The 24,612-nt window shown below is 34.7% G+C and overlaps 2 protein-coding genes and 1 long non-coding RNA gene across 7 annotated transcripts; 2 read left to right on the top strand and 1 right to left on the bottom strand.

The window, feature by feature from the left end:
• The first annotated feature begins 1,729 nt into the window (after positions 1–1,729).
• LOC147384760 (CASP-like protein 5A1) lies at positions 1,730–10,105 on the top strand. Of its 4 annotated transcripts, none has more exons than XM_086425662.1 (4): positions 1,730–1,975; positions 2,202–2,477; positions 8,729–8,861; positions 9,626–10,105. In XM_086425662.1, exons 2-4 carry the CDS (start codon positions 2,266–2,268, stop codon positions 9,815–9,817), a joined length of 537 nt encoding a protein of 178 aa, XP_086281788.1. In that variant the 5' UTR covers positions 1,730–1,975; positions 2,202–2,265; the 3' UTR covers positions 9,818–10,105. The 4 variants fall into 4 exon arrangements, with proteins under 4 accessions (XP_086281788.1, XP_086281787.1, XP_086281786.1 ...); XM_086425661.1 differs by having other exon boundaries at positions 1,730–2,036; XM_086425660.1 differs by having other exon boundaries at positions 1,730–2,106.
• A 1,853-nt stretch (positions 10,106–11,958) lies between these two features.
• Positions 11,959–13,884, top strand: LOC147384759 (uncharacterized). The gene is made up of 3 exons (XR_015172980.1): positions 11,959–12,387; positions 12,732–13,020; positions 13,517–13,884. It is a non-coding gene; the product is annotated as an uncharacterized LOC147384759 (long non-coding RNA).
• A 1,006-nt stretch (positions 13,885–14,890) lies between these two features.
• On the bottom strand, positions 14,891–23,336 carry LOC147384758 (uncharacterized). Of its 2 annotated transcripts, XM_086426559.1 has the most exons (7): positions 23,183–23,336; positions 22,275–22,356; positions 21,810–21,881; positions 21,512–21,593; positions 15,792–15,876; positions 15,324–15,395; positions 14,891–15,238 (listed from the first exon to the last, which is right to left on the bottom strand). In XM_086426559.1, the coding sequence occupies exons 1-5, from the start codon at positions 23,299–23,301 to the stop codon at positions 15,824–15,826; spliced, it is 408 nt and encodes a 135-aa protein (XP_086282685.1). In that variant the 5' UTR covers positions 23,302–23,336; the 3' UTR covers positions 14,891–15,238; positions 15,324–15,395; positions 15,792–15,823. The 2 variants fall into 2 exon arrangements, with proteins under 2 accessions (XP_086282685.1, XP_086282686.1); XM_086426560.1 differs by lacking the exons at positions 21,512–21,593; positions 21,810–21,881; positions 22,275–22,356; positions 23,183–23,336 and adding an exon at positions 16,719–16,952.
• Between the last annotated feature and the right edge of the window lie 1,276 nt (positions 23,337–24,612).

The raw sequence follows: 24,612 nt of genomic DNA, 5'->3' as shown, positions 1-24,612 counted from the left end.
CAATCTCTTGAATAAAATTCTTTAATCATATTAAAAATTAATCATGGTTAAGCTCTTAAACATATCTGGTATTGTCTTTAATCAATCAATTTATATTTTTGAAGAAAATCCCTTTTATACCTAAAATTCCATCATCTTCTACTTTTCAAAAAAATACTTTGTCCGTGAGGTGTAAAGGTTGAAGGAGATAGATCTTTACAATTGAAGACAACTTATTTTGGGGGGGAAAAAAGGGTGTGTTTAATTGCACATGAAAAATTGGTGGGAAAGTCATTTTTCATGAAAAATCACATTTCACATGTGTTTGATTGGTTTTTGGAGTGGAAAACAATTTTCCATCATCTTCAAAAATCTAACAAAGTGTAGATTTCACTTTTTCACTTATACACGTGGAAAAATTAAAACGACATCTGAAATCCTAACCCCAAATCAAAACCCTACTCTATTTTCTTTTTCTTATTCACCAACACCATTACCGCTGATCACCACCGTCGCCATTGTCGATCATCCACCTTCTTTTTATATATCTCTATTTCCTTCTCCTTATTTTTCTTCATCATCCCCCATCCACCATTGTCACCATCACTACTCTCCTCTTTTATTTTTTTCTCCTCTTCCTCTTTGGGACTACCCAACTTGTACTCCGCTTCCGCCATCTCATTGCTCTGATCTCTCTCTCTCTCTCTTTCTCTCTTTCTTGTGTATTTTCTAAAAGCGATCAAATGACTGACTTGATTTTTCTACTACACATTTTTCATCATCTGTTTTTGCATCGATTTCAAAAATTCGTTGGTTAGAGATTGAATAAGAGGGCATTTTTAGTCATTAATATTTTATTTGACTCATCCAAGTTGACTCATTAATTTTTTACTTAACTCAGACTCTGAGTCGAACTATATGGTCTATAAGTTTTTGGGGGAGAGAAAACAACTTTTAGGGTATGTTTGATTGCATGGAAAGTCACTTTCTATGGAATTTGAAATCCATGAAAAATTAGTTGTGGAAAATAAGTAGGGTTGGAAACTCAAATTCCATTGTTTGATTTGACTTGGATAAAATCATGGAAAAAATATGAAAAAAAAGAAAAAGATGAGAGGAGGGGGAGAGGAAGAAGAAGATGACGAGGAAGAGGAAGGGGGGAGGATGTGGCGACGGGGGCAACGAAGGTGGTGGCGATGATGGGGGCGGTGACGGCGACGATGGCGATAGCAACGATGGCAGCAACGGAGATAAGTGAGGAAGATGGGGGGAGAACGTGATGGTGGTGGTAGGGAGGAGGTGAGGGATGGAGAAGAAGGAAAAGAAGAAAAAGAAGAAGAAAGAGAGAGAAGGTGGTCGGAAACGGAGTCGATGACGACGACGACGAGGACGAGGTTAGTGTAATGGTGGTGGTGGTGGTGGTGGTAGTGGTGGTGGTGGTGGTGGTAGGGAAGAATTGAGGATGAAAAATATGGGTGGATTTCATTTTTCCACCCATAATGGTGCGAAAGTGAAATCCATGATTTAGTGGACTTTTTGAATGGGGTGGAAAATGAATTTCTATTTTCATGTGCAATTAAACACTTAAAAAATATTATTTTTCATAAAAATTGATTTTTCACCCTATTTTCCATGTGCAATCAAACATACCCTTAGATTAAAATGTATTCTAAATGGATGATTTCATGCTATAATAAATTAAGTAGAAAAGGAGGAAAAACCAAACATAAGAGACAGGTAGAAGTACAGTAGAAGGTCAATATATTTCGTCATTCGCAAAGTCCTCTCTCTCTAGTCCTAACTACTTCCTCGATATACGAGACGATCTTCGATCTTATTTCCTTTCTTAGTAATTTCTGTGAATTTTGGCTCCAAGTCAGTGATTTTTGCTGCTTGTTGCCCCTACATCGATCAAACCAGGGATTGAGTTGGAGATTTACTAGATTTTACTCTAATCGGTAGAAAGTTAGGTTTTTTTTTACAGAGATTTTTCACGGTATGATCGGGATTTCCTTTTATTTTTTTCCTTAAATTGATGAATTTAGGGCTTTGAACTGGTAATATTTCTTTACTCTTTACAGTCTGTGGAATTAGGGTTGTTATCTGAGATTTTGATTCATTAAGAGCGTAAGTCAATTTAATTTAAGTCGTTCTTCCACGTTTGTTGTGGAATTTGGCATCAAACCTGTGTTCTTGAGACTCTGATCTCTTATTTTTGATAGAGATCGAGAGTTGGATCTTCAGAGAATCAAGGTTCGGGCTGTAAAATGAAGTTTTGCTGAAGCGATGAACGCGAGTCATCCTTCGGTGCACCCAATTGAAGCTCCTCCTCTCACTGATGGAGCCAACAATGCACCGGGAGTGATGATGAAGGACATACAAGGCATGCCTGGTACGATCGGTGGCCTTGGCTTACGTCTCTGTCAATTTTCTTGTGCAGTTGTGGCGCTTGGCATCATGGCCTCGACCAACGATTTCATTTCTGTCACAGCTTTCTGGTAATACATTCTTTTGGTAATTCTTCCACTTTTATCAGTTTTTCTTAAATGTTTTTTTGTTGAATTATTTTGGATATAGTGACCTTACTCGTATGGATTGGCATTTTGGAAGCACAGCGTTACGTTTGATATATAATTAGTGGTTTGGCTTAATTTGGACATGTCTTTACATGTCCCATAGCTGTTGTTAGTTCATTTGTTGGGAAACCATGCTCGCCTTTCTCTTTATTTGCAAATCAATGATTTTTAGTGTGGGAAATCCTCTAATTAGAAGGAAATACCTCGAGACATTAGCCCAGTAAAATCTTCAGTAAATGCCTCCCAAAATAAATTTTTGAGATGCAAATGGATGCCTTGAACTCGTAGATAAGTTCTCACAAAATTAGTTAAACCTAATAAAAAAATGACACTTTTTTTTCTACTTGAGTATACGTTGTTATTCTCTATGTGAAAGAAGATCGAAAAGAAGATCCCTTTTCTTGCTTAGTACGATGGAGAAAGAAATAATGGATAAAAAGTAGAGTTACTACTTTCACCTAACTCCACTAACAGTGTTAAAGACGTTGGAAAGAGAAGGGTTTTTTTTGCTTTCTCAATACATTTAGTGTGTTTTATGTAATGTGCTTATGTTATTTTCGACATCAATTTACTTTCATTCTACATTTTATATTCTACGTGGGTTAAATTCCATTGATTTTTACATAAAGGGCGTTGAGTAGGGTTTTCCAATAAGTGGTATAAAGGATTGGGTTCAATTATTCGTGTGCTGGACATGGAGGTTAGTATAAATCATATCATTAGCTTGAATGGAATCAATTGGATGATTTGGAATGCCAAAATAGAATAGGCTATGTTGCAAGGATTTGTCACACTCTTAGAAGGAGATGGATCCATATCGAAAAATATGGGGTGGAGCCAAGATTTTGCCCATGTGGGGGCAACTAAGAATAGAAAAAAATTTGTGGGTGCAACTCATAGTGAAAAAGATATTTTGTGGGGACAATTAAAAGTGGAAAAATAATTAGCGGGGGCAACAGTAACGGATTTTTTTATCTGTCGCTAATATTTGTCGCAATAGCTCATTAATCTAAAGACTTTGAAATTTTTTGTGGGGGCAAGTGTTCCCACTATAAATCTGCCCCTTGAAGAAGATGAATGGTGGACTTGATTGAAAAATTATTGGGTTTATTCAACAATGGATTGATGATTGTATTTTTTCATTCTGTTTCTAATGAATCCTCAGTGCACTCTCTATAGAAGAAATTAGAAGGGTTATATAAGAGGAAAACTATATGAAATAAGACATTAGAGATCATAAAGTTGGTGAATTTGAAATACAAAGACAAGCTTCTGACTTTCTCAATCATTGAACGCCCTTCTAAAACCCAAATCCCAAGAAGCTTCTGTACCATTTTGATTCAAGAAGGCAGAGATTGACATGTCCTTTTTAGAGGAAAGCTCGTAGAATGAGGAAATAGTGAAGATAAAGAAGTCTCACCATCCCACTTATCTTCCCAAAAACGCATCCTTTCGCCATTCACCACTTTGTACACAATCCACTTTTTGAACTCTTGAGAAACCTTGACAATACCTTTCCAGACACCACAACCAAAAGAATTCTCACCTCCCCACTTTCCCAACCAAACCTCTTCTCTCCAAACTTGGCCTTTATAATTTTCCTCCACAGACTTGTCTTTTCCATTCCAAAATGCCATAACCACCTATCGAGCAATGCAATGTTAATCAACTTAAACCCTTTGATCCCCAAACCACCTTTTTGCTTTGGAGAACATACCACCTTCCACTTTACCAAATGGTATTTTTGGTTCCCATCTTTATCATTCCAGAAGAAATCCCTGATCAACTTTTTCATTTTTGCTTGACACTCCTTGAAATTGAAAACAAGGACAAGTGATAGACCGGGATACTTTCCAAAGTGCCTCTAATTAGAGTCAACTTTCCTTTTTTGGGCAAATACTTTGCTTTCCAGGAACTCATCTCTTAGCCTACTTTTTAATCATGGGTCCCAGATTGATTTACTTCTATACGCCGCCCCAAGAGGTAACACAAGATAACTAGAAGGGGAATACTCCACTTGGCAAACAAACATTGTGGCTCATCTAGAAATGTCTGGCACCAAACCTACTCTATAAAACTTACTTTTCCTTAGGTTTACCTAAGACCCGAGATCACGTCAAAGCAGCAGATGAGACCTCTCAAAAAACGAACCTAATCAATCGAAGCATTCAAGAAGACAAGTGTGTAATCGGCAAACTGAAGATGAGTAACTTGAGGACTCGTTAGCTTGACACTAAACCCCTCCAACTCCCCTAAACTCGACGCTCTCTTGACCAATCTTCCAAGAGCTTCTGCTACTAACACGAATAAGAGTGGGGATAAAGGGTTTCCTTGTCTTAACCCCTTGGAACTCCTAAAGTGGTCTGCAAGACTCCCATTGACCAGAATAAAAAAGGAAATCGAAAACACACACCTTATGATCTCCCCTATCCAGCGATTGCCAAATCCCATTCGTTTCAACAAATACCTCAAGTCCCAACTTACAAGGTCGTAGGCTTTGTGAAGATTGATTTTACACACCAAACTCGGGCTCCCCGCTCTCAATCTCGAATCAATATACTCGTTAGCTACCAAGATCCCATCCAAAATATACCCCCCTTCACGAAAGCCTCTATCTGTGAAGATGGTACTTAATGATGAGTTGCAGGCTTTGTTACATCTTAGTTTCTTGCTAGAAAGTTGGAGGCTTTGGTAGTGTCTCTTAGTAACTCTATGCTAGGTGGGGTTGTTACCATGAGTCGAGTAACAAGTAGTTTGTTTAGTGAAGAAATAGTAAGAAAGTCTTCAGGCTCTTCACACTCAGAAGCACTTGTCATAGAAAATAATGGAAAGTCCAAGTCAATGGATAAAGGAGTCCGTTTCAAGTCAAGAAGTAAGTCAAGGTCCATGAAGGACAATACCTGTGATAACTGTCGTAAGAATGAGCATATGAAAAGAGAGTGCACAAAACTCAAGAAAGAACAAAAGAAAAAAGAGGTGAGAAGCAAGAAGACGATGAATGTATTGCAGTTGTGACAGATGAGGGTATCATCATTAGCGGGTTTGGGTGAGCCCTCCTCATAAGTTGGGATGGGGAGTTTGTTAGGTATCTCTCCTCATTGTGACGTGGGTCCCACATTTATTGAGAAGGCAAAGAGCCATTCTCTTTACAATGTCTCTAGCAATGTTAGTGGGGTTAAGTGGAAGTACTTATTCTACTATGACTTCACTTTTTATCTCTCTAACGTATCAAACAAGAAGAGGGATTTTCTTTTTGGTCTTTTTCCACATACACAACAATAACATATACTCAAGAAAAGCAGGAAAATCAGTCCCCTTTTTTTGAGGTATTTCAAGCTTAATTCTTTGTTGATTCGATTGCGACTTTGAAGGTGTTACCGATCTTGTGAAGGCTTGTCCACAAGTTCAAGGTATCCATTGGCATCCCAAAAAGGTATTTTTGGAGGCATTTGCAATATATTTCTGGGTAGGAGATTTTTTTATTTTGTTGCTTGGAATCCTTATTTTGCTGAAGACATACTTATTATATTGATAATAAAAAAAAGACATACTTATTATAATCAAATAGTGTTATTTGCTTTATTGAATCCTCCAATTTTTTTCAGAGAGAATCTTTTAACCTCATTATTAAGTTAGTGGAAGATTTTATTGGACTAGTATCTCGTGGGTGGTTTGCCTATGTTATTTTTGGCTCCAATTTACTTTTATTCTGCATTTTATATTCTATGTGGGTGAAATTCCATTGGTTTTCACATAGAGGGAAAGGTGAGTAGGGTTTCCCAACATGGGTTTGGAGTTGTTTAAAAGTGTTGGGAAAATGACCACAAACTACATTTTTGGAAATATGGACCAAAAGGTCTCTAGCAAAAAAAAAAAAAATATGGACCTTTTAAGGCCCGCTTTTTAGAACATTGTCCTTCTAGGAATATTTTGGAGCATTATTTCGTTAGATATGTAAAATACCCTTTAAAGGATCATTCAAATATTTGAAAAAAAAACAATTTTTTTTCTATGACACATGATCCTTTGATAATGATGACAATAATAATGTTCAACATCATCAAAACTTTGAATGATAATTTAAAGGATATTTTAGGTGTTTAATTAAATAATTTTTCAAAATATCCTTGTAAGGACAATATTCTAAAAAGTGAACCTTGAAAGGCGCATATTTTCTGCCAGGAGACCATTTGGTCCATATTTTCAAAAATACTATTTTTGTGGTCATTTTCCTAAAAGTATTTACTACACGTGATGGTTTAAACCCTTATGGTTCCTTATATGACCAACATACCACAAGCTGCACCGGCATGGTTTTGTGAATATAAGAGTGGTAAAGGGAGTATGGTCACTGATGAAAGATATATGTAACTGTTGAGAAAGAACCATGTTCTAATGGAGTAAGGTTACATGAAGATAAGGAAGAATTGTTGGTTATGGAGTGAATTGCCAATGATAATGAAGTAAAAAAGATGTTATAGTTGGATGAAAGAGATGAACTGCTGTTGGATGAAGAAGTTCAATGGTATTGGCGAGGATATATGTATTGAATATCCAAGACACCTCGGTTACCCCTAAAAAAAAGATGTATGTATTGAATAACCGTGGCAGGATGAAGATATATGTATGTACAATTTCATTGCTTAAAACACCATGGAGTGACTTGAAAAAGCCATCTAATTCAGGTTTGAAACTATTTACTATTATGACTTTTGAAGTTATTTCCCATTGAACAGATATACAGATGTCATGCATTGAAATTATTCAGTTGTCATATATTGGGGCATTTGAAGTATAAGTACGATATTCATTACTGAGGTGAGGCATTGGATAGGAGTGAATGACCACAATTGATGATACAATATCCCTAAAAGTACGAACCAATCCGTTTACCAGCACAAGACTACAATTTACAAAGAACAGACAACAACCACGACTTCAAGTTTGATGGGCATTGATATATGGGTACCGCTTGGACATGGTCCAACTATGTTATAACATGGCTAAGCTAATTATATTTTGGATGTAAACATTCATTTTGAAGTTAGAGATTGACTCATCCATCAGTTATTGTGGGTTCAAGTTCAGTGTATCCATAAAAAAAAAAAGGTTCTGGAAGAAACTTCTTTAAGTAGCCTCCTAGTAGGTTTTCTCAAAATGTCTTTTCTAAGAGGCTTGTTAATAAGTCTTTTAGAATACTCAGGGTGCCTTATTGGGCCTTCTCGTCGACACATTGTTTCCCACAATGAAATGGGGTTGGTACGTGGCCTGTCATGAGAGGACCCACGATTCTGTAGCCTGTAATGACTTGAGAGGTGGCTCGACAAAATTCTACTCCGTTTAGAGGTTGAGCTGCCCTTTGTGCAGAGGCACAAAACATGGTCAAATTGGTTAGAGAAGCCTTGGATAAGAAAATTTCTCAAAGAGGACATTTATCACAACACGTCCTTATATTTTCTTTCTTCATGGAATACAAAGTCAAAAATGGGATCTAAGTTGCCAACCATGTTGAGTGTGATACGTATTTATGCACCATTTTTTGCTTACAATCTGTCCTGTGCATTTAATTTTAGAATGATACACCACTCTTTCATGTTGAGGCTCACACAGAAGCTGAATTACTCAAAGCAAAGAGTGGTGAGTAAAACTCGTGGGTATTTGATCTCGCATCCCTTCCTTTTATCTATTGGTTTTAATATGTTGACTTCAGTTTATGTAATAAAGGAGGGATAGTGTGCAATTAAGTGAACTAGTTGAACAGTTGAGTTAGTATTAAATATTAGTGTCTTAAACAAAAAGGATTTCTTGCAACCATCCCTCAATCTTTTGGGACTCACAACTACATTATTATACAAACCTTGAGGATTGAAAATTTTATTTTATTGATTGAGAAACAAATTTATTAGAGAGCAGGAAAGCAAAGAGAAAGAACTTTCAGTGTAAACAATTTGGTCTTATTTTAATTTAAAATAGAAGTTTGGGTGTAAGCTCTGTGATTTGTTCTATTCATAGCTAATCTTTCTTTTTGTCGCTTATGGTTCCTGCTTCTGAATTATTTCTTTTCCATACTTGAGTGTTATATGTTCTATAGTTGGTGAGCTTGGAATCAACCGGTATTTCTGTTTCTTTGCCATTTCATAATGCAAAAGCTGTTCTGATATTTGCTTTGTCAGCTACCTTGTCGCAGCCGTTTGCTTGCAGAGCTTGTGGAGCCTATCCTTAGCCATAGTTGATATATATGCCCTTCTAGTTAGGCGCAGCTTACGGAATTACCGGGTTGTCAGTTTGTTCACCATTGGTGATGGGGTAAGAATATTAGTATAGTACTTGTAGAAAGAAGCTCTATTTTCCTTTCTCACAGCAATAGTGATGGTCTAGCTATTCATATATGATTTGGTTTAAAAATGTGCAAGCTTGATTTGTCTTTGATGTGTGCCAAAACCCAAGTTAAATCACAGCTAGTCGACAACCTCACAAGATTTCTAGTTTCGTTTGATAATTCTAAGCACTTCAAAACAGTTTTCCATTTTTTATGATTTTTGTGTAACCAAGTTAAACCATTAGTCCATTACCTGGGCAAGAATATTTGATCAAATTGGATGGTTTCATGGACTCTTACATGTTCATTGAGTTCTTGAACCCCATCCAAGGTCATGTATATGTATGCATGGCAATGAGATTTGCTGTTTACGAAAATTTGTACTAAGCTGCTAAACCAATGGCATGATGCCATGTGCATTGAATTGCATCACCCGATTGGTTAGTTTGAGAGAAAATTGCGGGAGAAGATGGTTATGCGGTTAAGGTTTTAAATTTTACCTTTTCCCTTGTACATGTCGCATAGTACACCATTGGTTTATCAGCTTAGCAAGCTTTTCTGTCAACAGCAAATTCGGACTCTAGATAGTGAGATACATGCATCGTTTCGTTGTTTTGGATTTATGATCCTAGACATAAAATATGTTTGGACATGTGGATGTATTTGTGCAGGATAATCTGTCCCAACGCTGATAATTTCTTCTCTCTCTCTCTCTCTGTTGCTTATTATAGTGGTGATTTTTTAACTGCAGATCACATCCACGCTTACATTCTCTGCGGCTTGCGCATCTGCGGGCATTACAGTCCTCATTGGCAATGATCTTGGCTATTGTGGCCAGAACCATTGTACGAGGTTTGAGACTGCTACAGCCATGGCTTTCATCAGTTGGTTTGCTGTCTCACCGTCTTTTCTCTTGAACTTTTGGTCATTGGTATCCCACTGAAATACTATATGTGTAGAAACCACAACCATTCCAAACTTATTATGTGGTTTCTCATGTCTGCTTTCCTCTTTTACAACCACGAAAAGTAGTTATACTCATGGCCTGACTGTATATTATGTGATTGGGGCCCGAAATTTTCGTAAATATTATTGAACAATTGTGGGTGTGTAACTCAATGAAAGACGATCCAAAGCTGGTCAAAAGCAAACCTATAGCTACACTACCCAAAGCTATTTGGCATTAATTGAAAATTATATATATATAGAGCAATTGCATTTTTATTATAAACTGGATTAACAGATTCTACATGCACAAAACATGCTAAACCCAATCCAAGCTGATGGGCTCGGCCGAATTTTCAAAATTCATCGAGTTTTTCAATTGAATTGAAAGGAGCTTCTTATTTACAATTCTTTGAATGTTTGTGTTCGCGGAAGCTGTTTGTTTTATCTCTAGTATGGTTTCAGAAGTAATGGTTATTGCAAAATTAAATTATACTCCTGTGTTGATTTTAACAACTGTTGGTCTCGACATAATAATTCAATCCGTAGACCCAAAAAGAAATTGATTCTTTGAGGTATGGATTTCGATTATTAGATTTAAACTGATTCTTCGAAAACAGGGAATGATGGATATGAAGTGGAGTAGGACATAGTCGTGAACGAACGCATTAAAACATCAATCCGTAGACCCAAAAAGAAATTGATTCTTTGAGGTATGGATTTCGATTATTAGATTTAAACTGATTCTTTGAAAACAGGGAATGATGGATAGGAAGTGGAGTAGGACATAGTCGTGAATGAACGGATTAAAACGTGAATTAAATTGATTTTCACAATGCATGGTGAGCCTTACGTGCTTAATGATCAAAACTCTTCCGCGTGCTCGTATTGAACCTTCATCTATTGCTATGGGAGCTTATCCTTCTCCAATCCCAGCTCCCAAAATTTTAATCACACTACATGTCCATTCTTAAACAGATTTTAATCCTTTGGTTATCAAAACAATGATTGGAATAAAATACCAGTGATTATTGAATATTAAACTTTGTGTAATAATGAATATTAAAATTTGTTACAATTTCAAAAAGGGATCGAATAATATATCGGTGATTATTGAAACTAGAAGAAGAATATTTGCTTTATAATGAATATTAAAATTTGTTATAATTTCAAAAAGGGATCAACTAGTTGCACACCACCCATTACCAATTGCACTTCATCACTTAAATAACTAAATAAAAAAACACCCCTTCGCTCTCGATTTGGAAGATTACAATTAAAAAATAATTAAAAAAATGTTGCAATCCTTTATTTATTTATTTTCTTCTTTCTCAACTATGCCCAAAAAAACTATTGTTAGTTTAGCAAATTTTTTTTTCCCATTTCAAAACTAAGTTTACAAAGTTACCACAATGTGAAAAAAAGCTCATATTCGATGGCCCAAGACCGTTGAATTTCGTAAAATTTGACGAACCATGGTGTCAAATTTCTCATTGTTGACTTTTTTCTTTTGACTGGTCAAAAGAATCAAATTAATTGAGGATGGAAAAAATTTGACAGATCTAAGCCATCGAATCTAGGGAACATCACAGGTTACAACGGTCCTAAGCCCTCGAATCTTTGTTTCTAAATTCATTGGCCTTAGCCTGTCAAATTTTCCAGTTTTCACGTAGTGTACATTCTCTTGAAATACACTGGTTCAAATTAAATTAAAAAAAAAAAAGGATTAAAAAATCAGTTCCTTATTTAAATTAGAGCCAAAGACTACACAAATAAAATCAATTACAAAACACGATCAAAGTAGAATATAAGCACATAATACAAAACTACAAATTAAAATAAAACTTAAACGCTATAAGATTAGGTATTGGTGCGCAAGCAGTAGCTTAAAAAAAATACAAAATAAATAAATAAATAAAGAATTTTTTAAGGTTTGTGTCCAACCAACGATAGTGAGATTGGTAAACCGTTACTTCTAAAAAAGAACAAAGACTTTTTCTCATTGGTTCCCTTCACATTTTCTTGAGATTCGTAAACCGTTATTACTACGTCTCTCTCTCTCTCTCTCTCTCTCTCTCTCTCGTATCTTTGTGCAACAAGTTACCGTTATTATTTACCTACCAATCTCTGCATCAAGTTACCGTTATTACTACCTCTCTCTCTCTCTCTCTCTTTCTCTCTAGGTTTGACATTCAAACACTCCTACGGTTTCTAATCACGAGAGTTTCATTTGAACGCGTAAGGAAGAAAAAATGGTTGAAAAATAACCGTTTTTTCTTCTTCTTGGTTTGTGTAAGGTCGTAGGTAACGGTCATATTAAATTCAAGTTAAGTGTGACACGCTTTGTTCGCGCCATTTCTTCTATAAAAGCAAGCAAACCTTCTCTTTTCTCTCACGCTCTTCACTTCATCTATCCTCTTCTTCAAGATTAATTTAGATATATTGAAGTACAGAACTAAGAGAAGATCGATCATATATAAATATATCTTCTTAATTATAATGTCTAGAGAAGAAGATGATTCAAGGCAATATCAGTGTTTTAGAAAATACCAAGCAATCGTAAAACAGGTAAATTTATGCCTATAAACATAAATTATATATATATATATATATTTCAAAGTTTTTTTTCCCAAACTCATCATCTTCAAATCTTGATTTGTTTTCTTTTGATTGATTTAGAAGACATAACAATATAAAAAACAAGTTATTATAATTGATGAAAGACTAAGGATCAGGTAAGGTGTCCCCTTACTATATAATAGAAACGGTGAGTCTACGTGGCACCGTTTTGGTTAGAGTTCAAAATGTATTGGGTTCCTAATATAACCAAGTTGTTTTCTATGTGACATGTAGCCCGATGCTTTAATCTCTAATAAATATGTGCGATGTTGATATCGTATATGTGACTATAGGAATGGGACACCCTTCTGGATCGCGATTCTTAATGAAATTATGAGGAGAAGAAGTAAAGAGCATGTCACCAAAACCCAAAGGAGAAATGGTCTTATGTAGCTAGTGTGTAGCTTGTCTATAATGCTACAAGGGTGTACATATACATCCATCAATTTATTTATATATATTTTTATCAATTACATAAAATCTGATTAGGCTTGTGGGTCATTTGTTTTCCGGTTCGATGAGCTGATCAATATGGTGGATGCAAGAACTAGACCTCCAAAGCGACGACGGGTATCCAATACTGTAAGTTTTTTTCTTTTAATTAATGAGCACATAGACAAATTCATATCATGCTCATAATTCTTCTTGGCATTCTTTAGCTTTACACAAATGTTTTTAATTTATATATATATATTTTATGAATCTAGTCGAAAACATGAATTTTAGAACGCAACTGAGTGTTATTAGGAGAATTTGAGTCCAGATCATACACACCCAGGTGGAGGATTGAAAGATGAAACCCTCCTCCAATTCCAAACCTCAATACATACCAAGTAAGCCATAATTTAGAATTTTTTTTTAAAATAAGATATTTTAGATATTAATTCCTTGAATTGTGGCTTACATGTAAGGTGTGGGACGAGAGTTTCAATCCTCCACCTAGGGTGCACATGCATGCATGCATTCCAAGTTTCCAACGTCATTGGAAAATAATAGTCTCAAATGTGGTTTGACGCACTATTGTGAATCCCTATAAAGCATTACGCATCCCTAAATTTGCTATTTTTATTTCTGATAGAGCTCGAGAGGAGGGAACACAAGTACTACTGCCGCTGCTGCACCGAGTAGTCAGCCTGTCATCGACCAAGTGTTCGTAGACACCATAACGAGACTTCTACATGATCTGGATGCGGAGGACCCTACTCCTACTACACATCATGATCCCACAACCAACACTCAAGATTGAAGATATTAACTCCCAACTATAGTCTATATATATAATTATGTATTATTTATTAATGATTGATATATTCGTGTTAGCCCCTCCCTTGAAGTGTGTACCGTCCTCCCTACTAGTCATCTTCTTAAAGTTTGGTGATACTATCATCTATAATTCATGTAACCTTTTCAAAATATGATCAATTTAATATTAACCATAAGATTTGTCTCGAGATTCCTACAAGTGATCCATCTCTTCTAGTAGATTGGTTACTATCTCTTAGAGTCGTGATAATATGACTTGTGAGGTGGCATACTCAATCTACTCTCCGACGTGGACAATTTTGAGAACTATAGATCTGTATGCCTTAGGATACATGATTACACTTCCTCATAAAAAGTGTACCCAGAGGGAATCTTATATCTCGAGGTGTGCAAATCTACGAATCCCAAAGTTGTCTATGTCAGAGAGTCAAATTGAGTATGCCACATGACAAGTCACATTATTAGGACTCTTTATCTTTTAGAGTCGTGCTAGAGTGACCTCAAGATTGTACCTCACATCTCACTTTCTTGATATGAAAAAGTGTAGGATCCATAGATGCTTTTTCACTCATATCTCGATGAAAAGTATCTATGGCTCCTATATAAATGATCCAAATGCCCTCATCTTGAGTTCTCTTCAAAGAAATTATGATTAGGGCAAGTTGATAACCTGCGGTGAGGGTTTCATCTCGGATGAAAGAGAAATTGAAGTTTCTGTAGAAACTCAAACGATCCGATTTGAAGATCGAATAATTTTTGGTATACAAGGATATTTCATCATTTTTTGTTTGTCTGCCATGAAAGATTTAAGTCAATAAATGGCTATGCCATAAGTTTGAAAAGCTTAGGGGTTTCTCTAATTTTCACTAAAATTCGGAGGGGTACGTTAAAAATTATACTAAAACTCGGAGGGCTATCTCTAGTTTTACCTAAAAGTAAAACCGAAATCAAGGCCTTTGGGCCTAATTTTTTAATCAGGTTAAACTTATCGTTGCAAAACTCTAAATAAGGCCCATTTATCGTTGAACATAGCCCAGCCCAAACCTACTAGCTAATAATACAGCCCAAGCCCAATAAGGTAACCTGATATTGGGCCAGCCTTTTAACACCCATAATCATTCACTTGTTTAGATTATCTAAATAGCAATATATATATATATAAGTGTGATCCCTTTAATAGCCTAAAAAATCAAAGAGTTTCATTAATAAGCATGTATATCTGTCACTTATTACAGAAAATGAATTGTAAAACGACAAGAAAGTATTACAAGTTTCATGTACTTTTGAGTACAAAACTCTGATAGATCGACTTAAGAACCGCTAACTAACTCACCGAAAAAAGAAATTTACCGACTTGCCAAAAAAAGAAAAAATGGCCAAGACATGAAAAGTTGAGAGATGTAGTATATATCTTGCACATATGGTCCTTAACCAATCAATTAAGCAGCAAATAACTTGGAGCCCCTCTGTACTTATTCTTATAAGTTCGAATTTCTTGCTTCAAGGATTCGACATGACGAGTCAAGTTCACACTTTCCTGATAATACATGGCAAGAAGAATGAGTAAGCAATGTAAATAATTATCTAAATTAAAATGTACCCAATTATAAAGCAGTGATCACCTTTTGTTCCGCAACCAACTTGGCGTTGATACGAGCGATTTCTTTCTCCTTCATCTCAAAATCATATTTGACCTGCCATGACAAATAAACTTGATCAACGTTGTGTGTGCAAATTATCTCAAAACATGTCCCTTGGCATGAATCCTAATCCTTTAATGCTGAAACATCCATACAGTTGTCGAGGAACATAATCTGAATTAATTGTTTGTTGGGTTGGGTTCCAATTGTAGGAGACTATCCAAGCAAAGAAAGGTTATTAAACCATTAGGTACCAAGAAATAGGAAATACATAGTGATTTACGATGATCCTAACCATCGGAACACTAAAATATGGGAACAATTATCAAGATCTACACAAGAGGAAGTTCAAGGCTTGAAAGACTTCTGAAATACAACACATATAAATGATAGATGATTCTTAATTATCAAGAATATTAGTTGAAAAAGTTAACTATAAGAAGTCCATACCTTAGACAACTCCTTCAAACACTTTGTAGCCCTCACCTCGGTGGTGTCGCCATCTTCATCCATCCCCAAAGATTCAAATTGGCTTCTGCAAGATGGGGAAATAAACATTAACATATCTAAAAAAAATAAAAGATAAATTTTGAAGGAGAAACTGAAACAGGACAACTTGTCCTCAACACATGATGGGCTCATGAACCCTCAATCAGCTTTTTAGTGGATTCTAGGAAAAAATTGGATTTGTGTCAAAAATCCTTTCCAACTAATTTTTTTGTTCATATTATAGTTGAAAAGATTTTATAAAAAGTGCATAATGAAGCCACTCGAGCAAGTTGTAAACCTGTCTAGATATGTTTCATAGATTGATATTAAATCCAACAAAAACATAGCCGAAAGAGAAAGAATTCAAAGAGAATGTAGCTAAGAAACTACCAGATTCGTAAACCAATAACGCAATTTCACGATTCAGAAAAGAAATAAAAGAAGATATCCAATGATCAAGAAATGCCAGGTTTTGAATTCTGGTTTGAAATACTGTTCTAGTGAGAATTATAATGTGGGTTTCTCATTAAATACACTCTTTTCAATCTTAAATGCAAGAACAACAATAGAATTCTTTCCTAATTAAGCATCTTCATTTCTAAATTAAAAAAAAAGCTAGAACAAAAAAATTCAAGAAATCATGAAAATGTGACCAAAAATAAAAGAAATAAAGATAAAGAACAACAACAGAATTCTTTTTCAAATTAATCATCTTCATTTCTTTTTCAAATGTGGGTTTCATCACCTCAGAGTCTCTGACTAAGCTAATAATCACCATGAAAATAAAAGAAAAAAATTATGGGTTTTCTTAATTGAATCCTGTTCTTTCAACCCAATAAAGATAAAGAATCAAACAAGAAATTACAGCCCAAAAAATTCAAGTAGAACCTCTTCAAAGCTCTGTCATCAATGTTCTGGAGATGTAAGATGGCGAGCATTAAAATGAAACCCGCCAAGAACGGAACTAAGAATCCAAAACCCACTATTGCCATTCTCTTCTTCTCCAACTAATTCTTCTCTTTTTCTCTCTCAAACGAAAACTATAACTCTACAAGTTCATTAACGCTCAAGATACTTATAGACTAGAGTTTCTTTCATGGTAGTTAAAATGACATCTTTGACCCTAAACCGGTAATCCTTATAGTTACAAGAAAGGAAAACAAATAGGAGAGAGAAGGATTTCATTGAGGGTAATACTGTCATTTGCTTAACAGGACATGTTTTTGGGTGATTTAGACAATGCCTGTCCATGTTTTGATGAATATTTGAAAAATTCCCTTATTTTCAAACTAAAGACATACCCCTTGACCTCAGTCTTCTTTTATAGACTAATGCTAAATGCACTTATCTTCACCTTTGGCAAAGATCCATTTATTTTTATCCTAAAATCCATCTTCTTCAAGTCTTTTAATCTATTTAACTTTATCTTTAATTCATGTGGCAAACTCAATCGACTACTTTGACGTGACAAGTTCGAGAATTGTAGATCTGTGCTTCTTGATGTAGACACCCCAATTTGAACATCCTCCACTCGAAAGGATCCAAAAATATCATTTTTTTTTAGTAAAATCTGTCAATGGGCCTACAAGTCCAAATTTCTAACATTCGGTATTTTGATCAAATCAAAAGGTCCTGAGACCCCTAAAGGTCTCATAGAACCACAATAAAGTCTTCTAGGCCCACCACCTTCTCAACCTTTCACCCTTCTAACCCCTTACTTAGATACATTCTAAGCCCACCAATCTTCAACCCCCTAAATCCCATGTTAACCTTATCCTAAAACAAGCCTAATCCTAACCAATATCTTAACGTAACCTAACCCAAGTCAATGCAACCCAATTTTAACCCCAACCCTAAACTCAAGTCAACCCTAAAACCTACGCCCTCACCAAGTCAAAAGCCCATTCAAATTAAATCTAATCAAACCCAAACCCAAATCCATATCCCTATTCATACCATACCCAATTAAGGTCTATGCAACTCTTGATTATCAAAAGGAACATTTGTTATCACCACCACTCACCTTCCAAATTCTTCTAACTAACCCATACCCATTCCCCTTAATTAACTCACCTAACACACACCCCTATATCCCCCTTTGGACACTTGTCACTATCTCCTCCACCCTCCCAAAATATCCACAATTACTCTCTTTACACAATCATTCTTTCAACTAATACCCACACCCCTTAACCACACCTAACATTCAACCCATATGGATTGAAAGATCCAACCCAATTAGGTCAAGAACATGGGTGGAACCAAGATTTAACTCATGTGGGAGCAATGTAAGAGTGGAAGTTTTTTTGTGAGGGCAACAAAGATTGTAATTTTTTTTGTGGGGGCAACATAACAATGGAAATTGTTTTGTGGGGGCAACTAAGAGTGTAAAACAAATTGGGAGAGCAATAACGGCAGATTTCTTTATTCACGCCATTATTTTCTATTGCAACAGTTCATAACTCCAAAGAAGGTTTGAAAATTCTTGTGGGGGCAAGTGCCCCCCATTGCCCCCACTCTAAAACCGCCCCTGGTCAAGAATGATCCATTTACACTACCTTCCACATATACCCCTCCCCAACATAAAAATAACAAATTTCCAATGCTTACACCTTATACCATTATCCTTTAATCCTTCACCTTTGACATTTCTAGCCTTAAAAGCAATCAAAGAAATCTATAAACCCCTCATCCTTCTAAAAAATGACTTATGCTCTCAAGTCCTAAAAAACTCAAATCAATCTCACTTTCTCAACTATTTTTTCTCTTTTGTTAACTTCTTCTTCTCTTTAAGGAAATTCATGTAACTCTACTAGAGACACATATTTCACCCTCCTCCACCTCCGTTAGATTGGACTTCGTTTCAGTTGAAAGTGTAGGGGTTATAAACATTTTCAAAGGAAAATCATAATAAATCTTGAAACACAATTAACACACATCATAAAAACTCGTTTTGAGGCTAAAGTTGATTGGGCCCCTCCTCATTCAATGAGAATGAGTCCATGACCACAAAGCCAACACTTTTTTTTTTAATTAGGTGATCTAAGGCATGACATGGTTCTGATCACCTCCCTCAATGAAATAATCCCCATGAGATAAGTTAAAATTAAAACCTCTCGCATTCGAGGGCACAAAATCGTCGTTTAATCGATTTTTTTTAATATAAAAAAATGACCACCTTTTCTAAGGTTACTATCCTTTGGTGGAAAGAGAGGGATTCCTAATACCTTCCCCTATCTCTAACAGAGCCCTTACCTGGATCTTTGGTGGATCGGTGTCCTAATCATTTTTTTTTTCAAAATAATCATTTTTTCAAAAAGTTACCTTTCAAGTGATCATTCACATCTTTTTATAAAAAGAATGGTGGTGACTCTAAATCTCTATAGAGATGATCTTCGAATTCGAAAATCACATATCTATACACGGGATACACGGTTGTACTTCCCCATAAAGAATGTATCTTGAGGGAACTGCGTATCATGAGAAGTGCAGATCTACGATTCCCGAACTTGTCACCTCAAGTAGTCAATTGAGTATGTCATGTGGGGTAGTCAGATTATCAAGACTTTATAATATTATCCCTTTGAAGAAAAATCGGAACCCCATTAAAAAAAAAAATTCTAAAATTAGAAGGTGACATGTGCAAACGCAATGTATCAATTATAATTTAAAATATTGATTTAAGTGTTTTTTAATATTTCATAGTAAAATGTATATTTTATAACTTTGAAAACTAACCACCGTGATTATAAAATGATGGGCTACAAATTTCTTAGTTTTTGACTAAAATGACCCTGATTATATTTAGTTTATATAAAAAAAATTGGACCATTTATGACCACTTAAATTTTTGTGTCGAATCACTTCTACTTGGCGTTCTCTCATTATCATCATAAATATCAATTTTTTTTGTTGTTGTTGTTGTTGTACTTTCGCCTAAAATCTTCTTACCATTAGGTTAGAAAGTGTTACAAAAGAGGTTGAAGATGAGATTAAGGATGTGGGCATTCATGTCATTTTCTATTAGAATATTGGGGAAGACTTGAGCTTAAGGGGCATCAATATGCGATAATTTAGTGTGTTTTTAATTGTTGATTAAGGTATAAATTTGAAATTAAATGGATTGATCAATGTAAATCCAACTATTTTTCTACCATTTTTCCTCCCTAGAAATAAAAACAAAAAAAGGGAAAAAGATCATGTCGTTGCCATGGTGAAGAGCCCCTCCTGCTGCGACTAATGGATTAGGAGATATGAAATTTGAAATTTTAAGAAAATTAGTATAATTTTCTAGGTTATACCAAAAAATGTAAAGTTTTTCTTTACAATATTTTTTGTTCAATGCCCAACCAAACAACTACAAAGTTTTACGATGATAGAAAAACGAGTCTACTAAGCACTGCAATCACAAACGCTTGCGAAAGACAAGAAGTGCAAAACTTTTCTAACATCAACGACGCTAGGTCACATTTGAGTTTATAGGGATTAGTATCACCATCTCTTTCAAAACTTTGACGCTATGAGTCAAATGTAGTTAATTACACTAGAAAGTGGCATGTGCAAAGGTACATGTATGAAAGGGGTTTATTTGTAATTTAAAATATTGACTAAAGGGTTGAAGCCGATTAACTTTTGCCCTAGCAAGAGATTGAAGATGAAGGTATTTTGATCATTTTATTAGTCTATCACAAATGAATAAATACTCTCAATAGAGCTATGTCAATATTTTTTGAGACACACTTGCACCGATAGCCACCAAGTCGGAGTACGGGTTTAAAATGACGAGGGAAAACTTCGGAGAAAATGGAGAAAATAGGGGGAAAAAAAACCAAGAAAAAGTTGAGAAAAAAATACATTAGATATTTATATATATAGGGTGGTGTTCAGAGGCCCTTGAGAGAGCCAAACATTTTTTCAATATATAGGTTAAAAGTTTCAGAATGGACTGATTTTTGGTGAGGATGATTTCCATGATGTAGAAAAAACAAACGGTTCACGATTCTTTAACTTTTATTCTAAGTATAAAGATGCATCCTTAATGCAAAGTATAATACAATAGGTATTTATTCTAAGTTTACAATATATTTTGGAGTGAAAAAATTATTATTTAATATATATGTATGATAACATATTCCCACACATAATTATACATTTTATAATGATAAAAATAAGTCTAACCATATATCAATGTATCTTTTGAGCAAAATAACACACTAGGGAAATTTTTTTTATAGCATCAAGCATTATTTTTTCTTTTTTATTTTAAAAAATGTGTTTAAATCATAAAAGTCGTGTTTAAAACATTAAAACAAATTTTTTTTTTAAATGGGTTATGTTTTCTTTTTATTTTAAAAAAAATGTGTTTAAAAATGGACACATTTTCATGGTCAATCCGTAGACGTTGTATAATTAAACATTCCGAGAAACCCATAACAAACGATAATCATTCACAAGCAATATAAGAGCAATCCATTAAGTAACCTCGAAAATCAAATAGGTTCATTCATAGTATCGTAAAAGAAAATAAACGACAAGTGTTTGATGTACTCTTTGAGTATGAAGTAGCTGCAGATAAGACTGAGCAGTAGTACAACAACATCAATATCATTCCTTCAAAATTCTCGTAGATTGACTTAAAAACCGCTAACTAGTATGTAGACTTCAAAGTTCAAACCTATAACCTGAGGAGAATTTGTATGTAGACTTCAAAGTTCGAAGCTCTTGCTTCAACGATTTCGCCTCATTATTCAAGTCAGTATTTTCCTGATAATACATGGCAATAAAAAAGAGTAAGTCAATAACATAAAAACACTTTAACACTTTACTAAGTCAGTAAGATTTGAGCTCAAAATGAACGGCTAAAAATCTTACTAAGTAAGGCTTGTGTTGAAATGTAAGTGATTTTCGTCCAAGTCTGAAGTTAAAATGTACCCAATTTAGTGTTTCCTAAAACAAAGAGAAAAAGAAGAAAGTAGTCACCTTTTGTAACGCGCCCAACTTCCCGTTGAGAATACCAATTTCGTTCACTTTCTTCGTAAAATCATCTTTGACCTGCCAGGAGAAATAATCTCAATTATCTCAATGTGTGTTTGTGTTGTGTGTGCAAATTGATACATATATAACAACAAATAAAGTCCTAAATTCTCAAAAACATGTCTGTTGGCATGTACGTAAATTGGAAGAACAATTGTTTGATGGGTTCTAATGTTGGAGACGATCCAAGCAAAAAAAAAAGTTGTAATCAACAATCATATTAAACATATCATACATAGTGATTTACCACTTAAATTTTGACTTAATAGAAAAATATGGGAACAATTATCAAGATTAACATGAGAAAGTTTGAGGCTTTAAAGACTTCTGAAGTACAACACATATAAATGATAGATGATTCTTAATTATCAAGAATATTAGTTGGAAAAGTGAACTATAAGAAGCCCATACCTTAGACAACTCCTTCAAACAGTTTGTAGTCCTCACCTCAGCGTCGCCATCTTCATCCATCCCCAAAGATTCAAATTGGCTTCTGCAAGATGGGGAAATAAACATTAACATATCTTAAAAAAATAAAAGATAAATTTTGAAGGAGAAACTGAAACAGGACAACTTGTCCTCAACACATGATGGCCTCATGAACCCTCAATCAGCTTTTTGTTCATATTATAGTTGAAAAGATTTCATAAAAAGCGCATAATGAAGCCACTCGAGCAAGTTGACATCCTAGATTGATATTAAATCCAACAAAAACATAGCCGAAAGAGAAAGAAATCAAAGAGAATGTAACTAAGAAACTTCAAGATTCGTAAACCAATAACGCAATTTCACAATTCAGAAAAGAAAATACAAGAAGATATCCAATGATCAAGAAATGCCAGGTTTTGAATTCTGGTCTGAAATACTGTTCTAGTGAGAATTATAATGTGGGTTTCTCATTAAATACACTCTTTACAATCTAAAATGCAAGAACAACAATAGAATGTTTTCCTAATTAATCATCTTTATTTCTAAATTAATAACAAAAATATTCAAGAAACAAAAGAAAGTGAACAAATGTGGGTTTCATGGGTTCCATCAGACCATCACCTCTGACTTATCTAATACAATAACCATGAAAATGTGACAAAAAAAATAAAAGAAATAAAATTATTGTTTTCTTAAATGATAAAGAACAACAACAGAGTCTCTGACTGATCTAATAATCACCATGAAAATAAAATAAATTTTTTTTTATGGGTTTTCTTAATTGAATCCTGTTATTTCAACCCAATAAAGATAAAGAATCAAATATGAAATTACAGCCCAAAAGAAAAAGAGAAAAACAACTCTAGATCATTAAGAAATTAAAGTAGAACCTCTTCAAAGCTCTGTCTTCTGAAGATAAAGGAGAATCGTTCTGGAGATGTAAGATGGCGAGCATTAAAATCAAACACACAAAGAACGGAACCCAAAATCCAAAACTCAATACTGCCATTCTGTTCTTCTCCTACTAATTCTTCTCTTTTTCTCTCTCAACAATGAAAACTGTAACTATACAAGTTCAGTTAAAACTCAAAGGATACTTATATAGGCTAGATTTTCTTTCAAGGTAGTTAAAATGACGTCTTTGACCCTGAACCGGTAATCCTTATGGTTGCAAGAAATGAAAAAAAAATTACGGAGAGAGATGATTTCATGGAGGGTAATACTGTCATGAGGTTGGACCACAATATGCCACGTGGCGCAGTCTTGCCTCTTGTGGGCTCAATGAAAAACAGGTTGATTTAAACAATAACCCATCCATGTTTCGATTAATATTTGAAATACACCCTTGTTTTCAAACTGAAGACATACCCCTTGACCTCGATCTTCTTTTATAGAGTAATACTAAACTCTATCATCTTCAAGTTCTTCAAACTCCATGGTAATTTTCTTTTTAATCTATTTAACTGTATCTTTAATTCATTATTTCCAATATTACAATATTAACCCTTTGACGATAGGCGATTAATGCCTATAGGTCATGAGTTTGATACCCAATATGAGCATTAATTCCATAGGGGCCACCCATGTTGAAGAACTAATCCTTGGACGAGACAATGGTATATGGGTTTTGCAAAACTCAGACATGAACCACGAGTCCGATCCGCTATCTACAAGAATACCCGGTTATCAAAAAAAATAATATATTGACCCTTTGAAGAAAAATCCAAACCAACATCCAAAAAATAAAAATTCCTTTGAAGAAAATTCCTAGACTTTTTTTAATCTAAAATTAGAAGGTGGCATGTACAAACATACATACATCAAAAGGGTTTATCTATAATTTAAAAATACTGATTTAAGAGTTTTTTAAAAAAAAAATATTTTATAGTAAAATGGATATTTTGTAAATTTGAAAGGTAACCACCGTGATTTAAGATGGTGGGTAGCAATTTTCTTAATTTTTGACCAAAATGACCCTAATTATATTAGGTTTAAATATAAAAAAAAAGTGAGGCATTTATGACCACTTAAATTTTTTTGTCCAACCACTTCCACTCTGCATTCTCTTATTATCATGTCAAATATAAACTTTCTTTTATTTTTAATTTCACCTAAAATCTTATCTTACCTTTAGGTTTTAAGGTTGAAGTAGATAGAATCTTAGGGTTGAAATCTGGGTAAAAAGTGTTACACAAGAAGTTGAAGATGAGATTAAGGGTGTGAGCATTCATGTCATTCTCTATTAGAATATTGGAGAAAACTTGAGCTTGAGGGGCATCTAAAATATTGTCCAAAACGTGGAAGGGTGTATGTCTAAATC

This window comes from Akebia trifoliata, chromosome 15, assembly GCF_017979445.1.
Source record: "Akebia trifoliata isolate Shusen 1 chromosome 15, ASM1797944v1, whole genome shotgun sequence".
Classification (NCBI taxonomy): domain Eukaryota; kingdom Viridiplantae; phylum Streptophyta; class Magnoliopsida; order Ranunculales; family Lardizabalaceae; genus Akebia; species Akebia trifoliata.
This window is presented reverse-complemented; position numbering and strand designations above follow the sequence as displayed.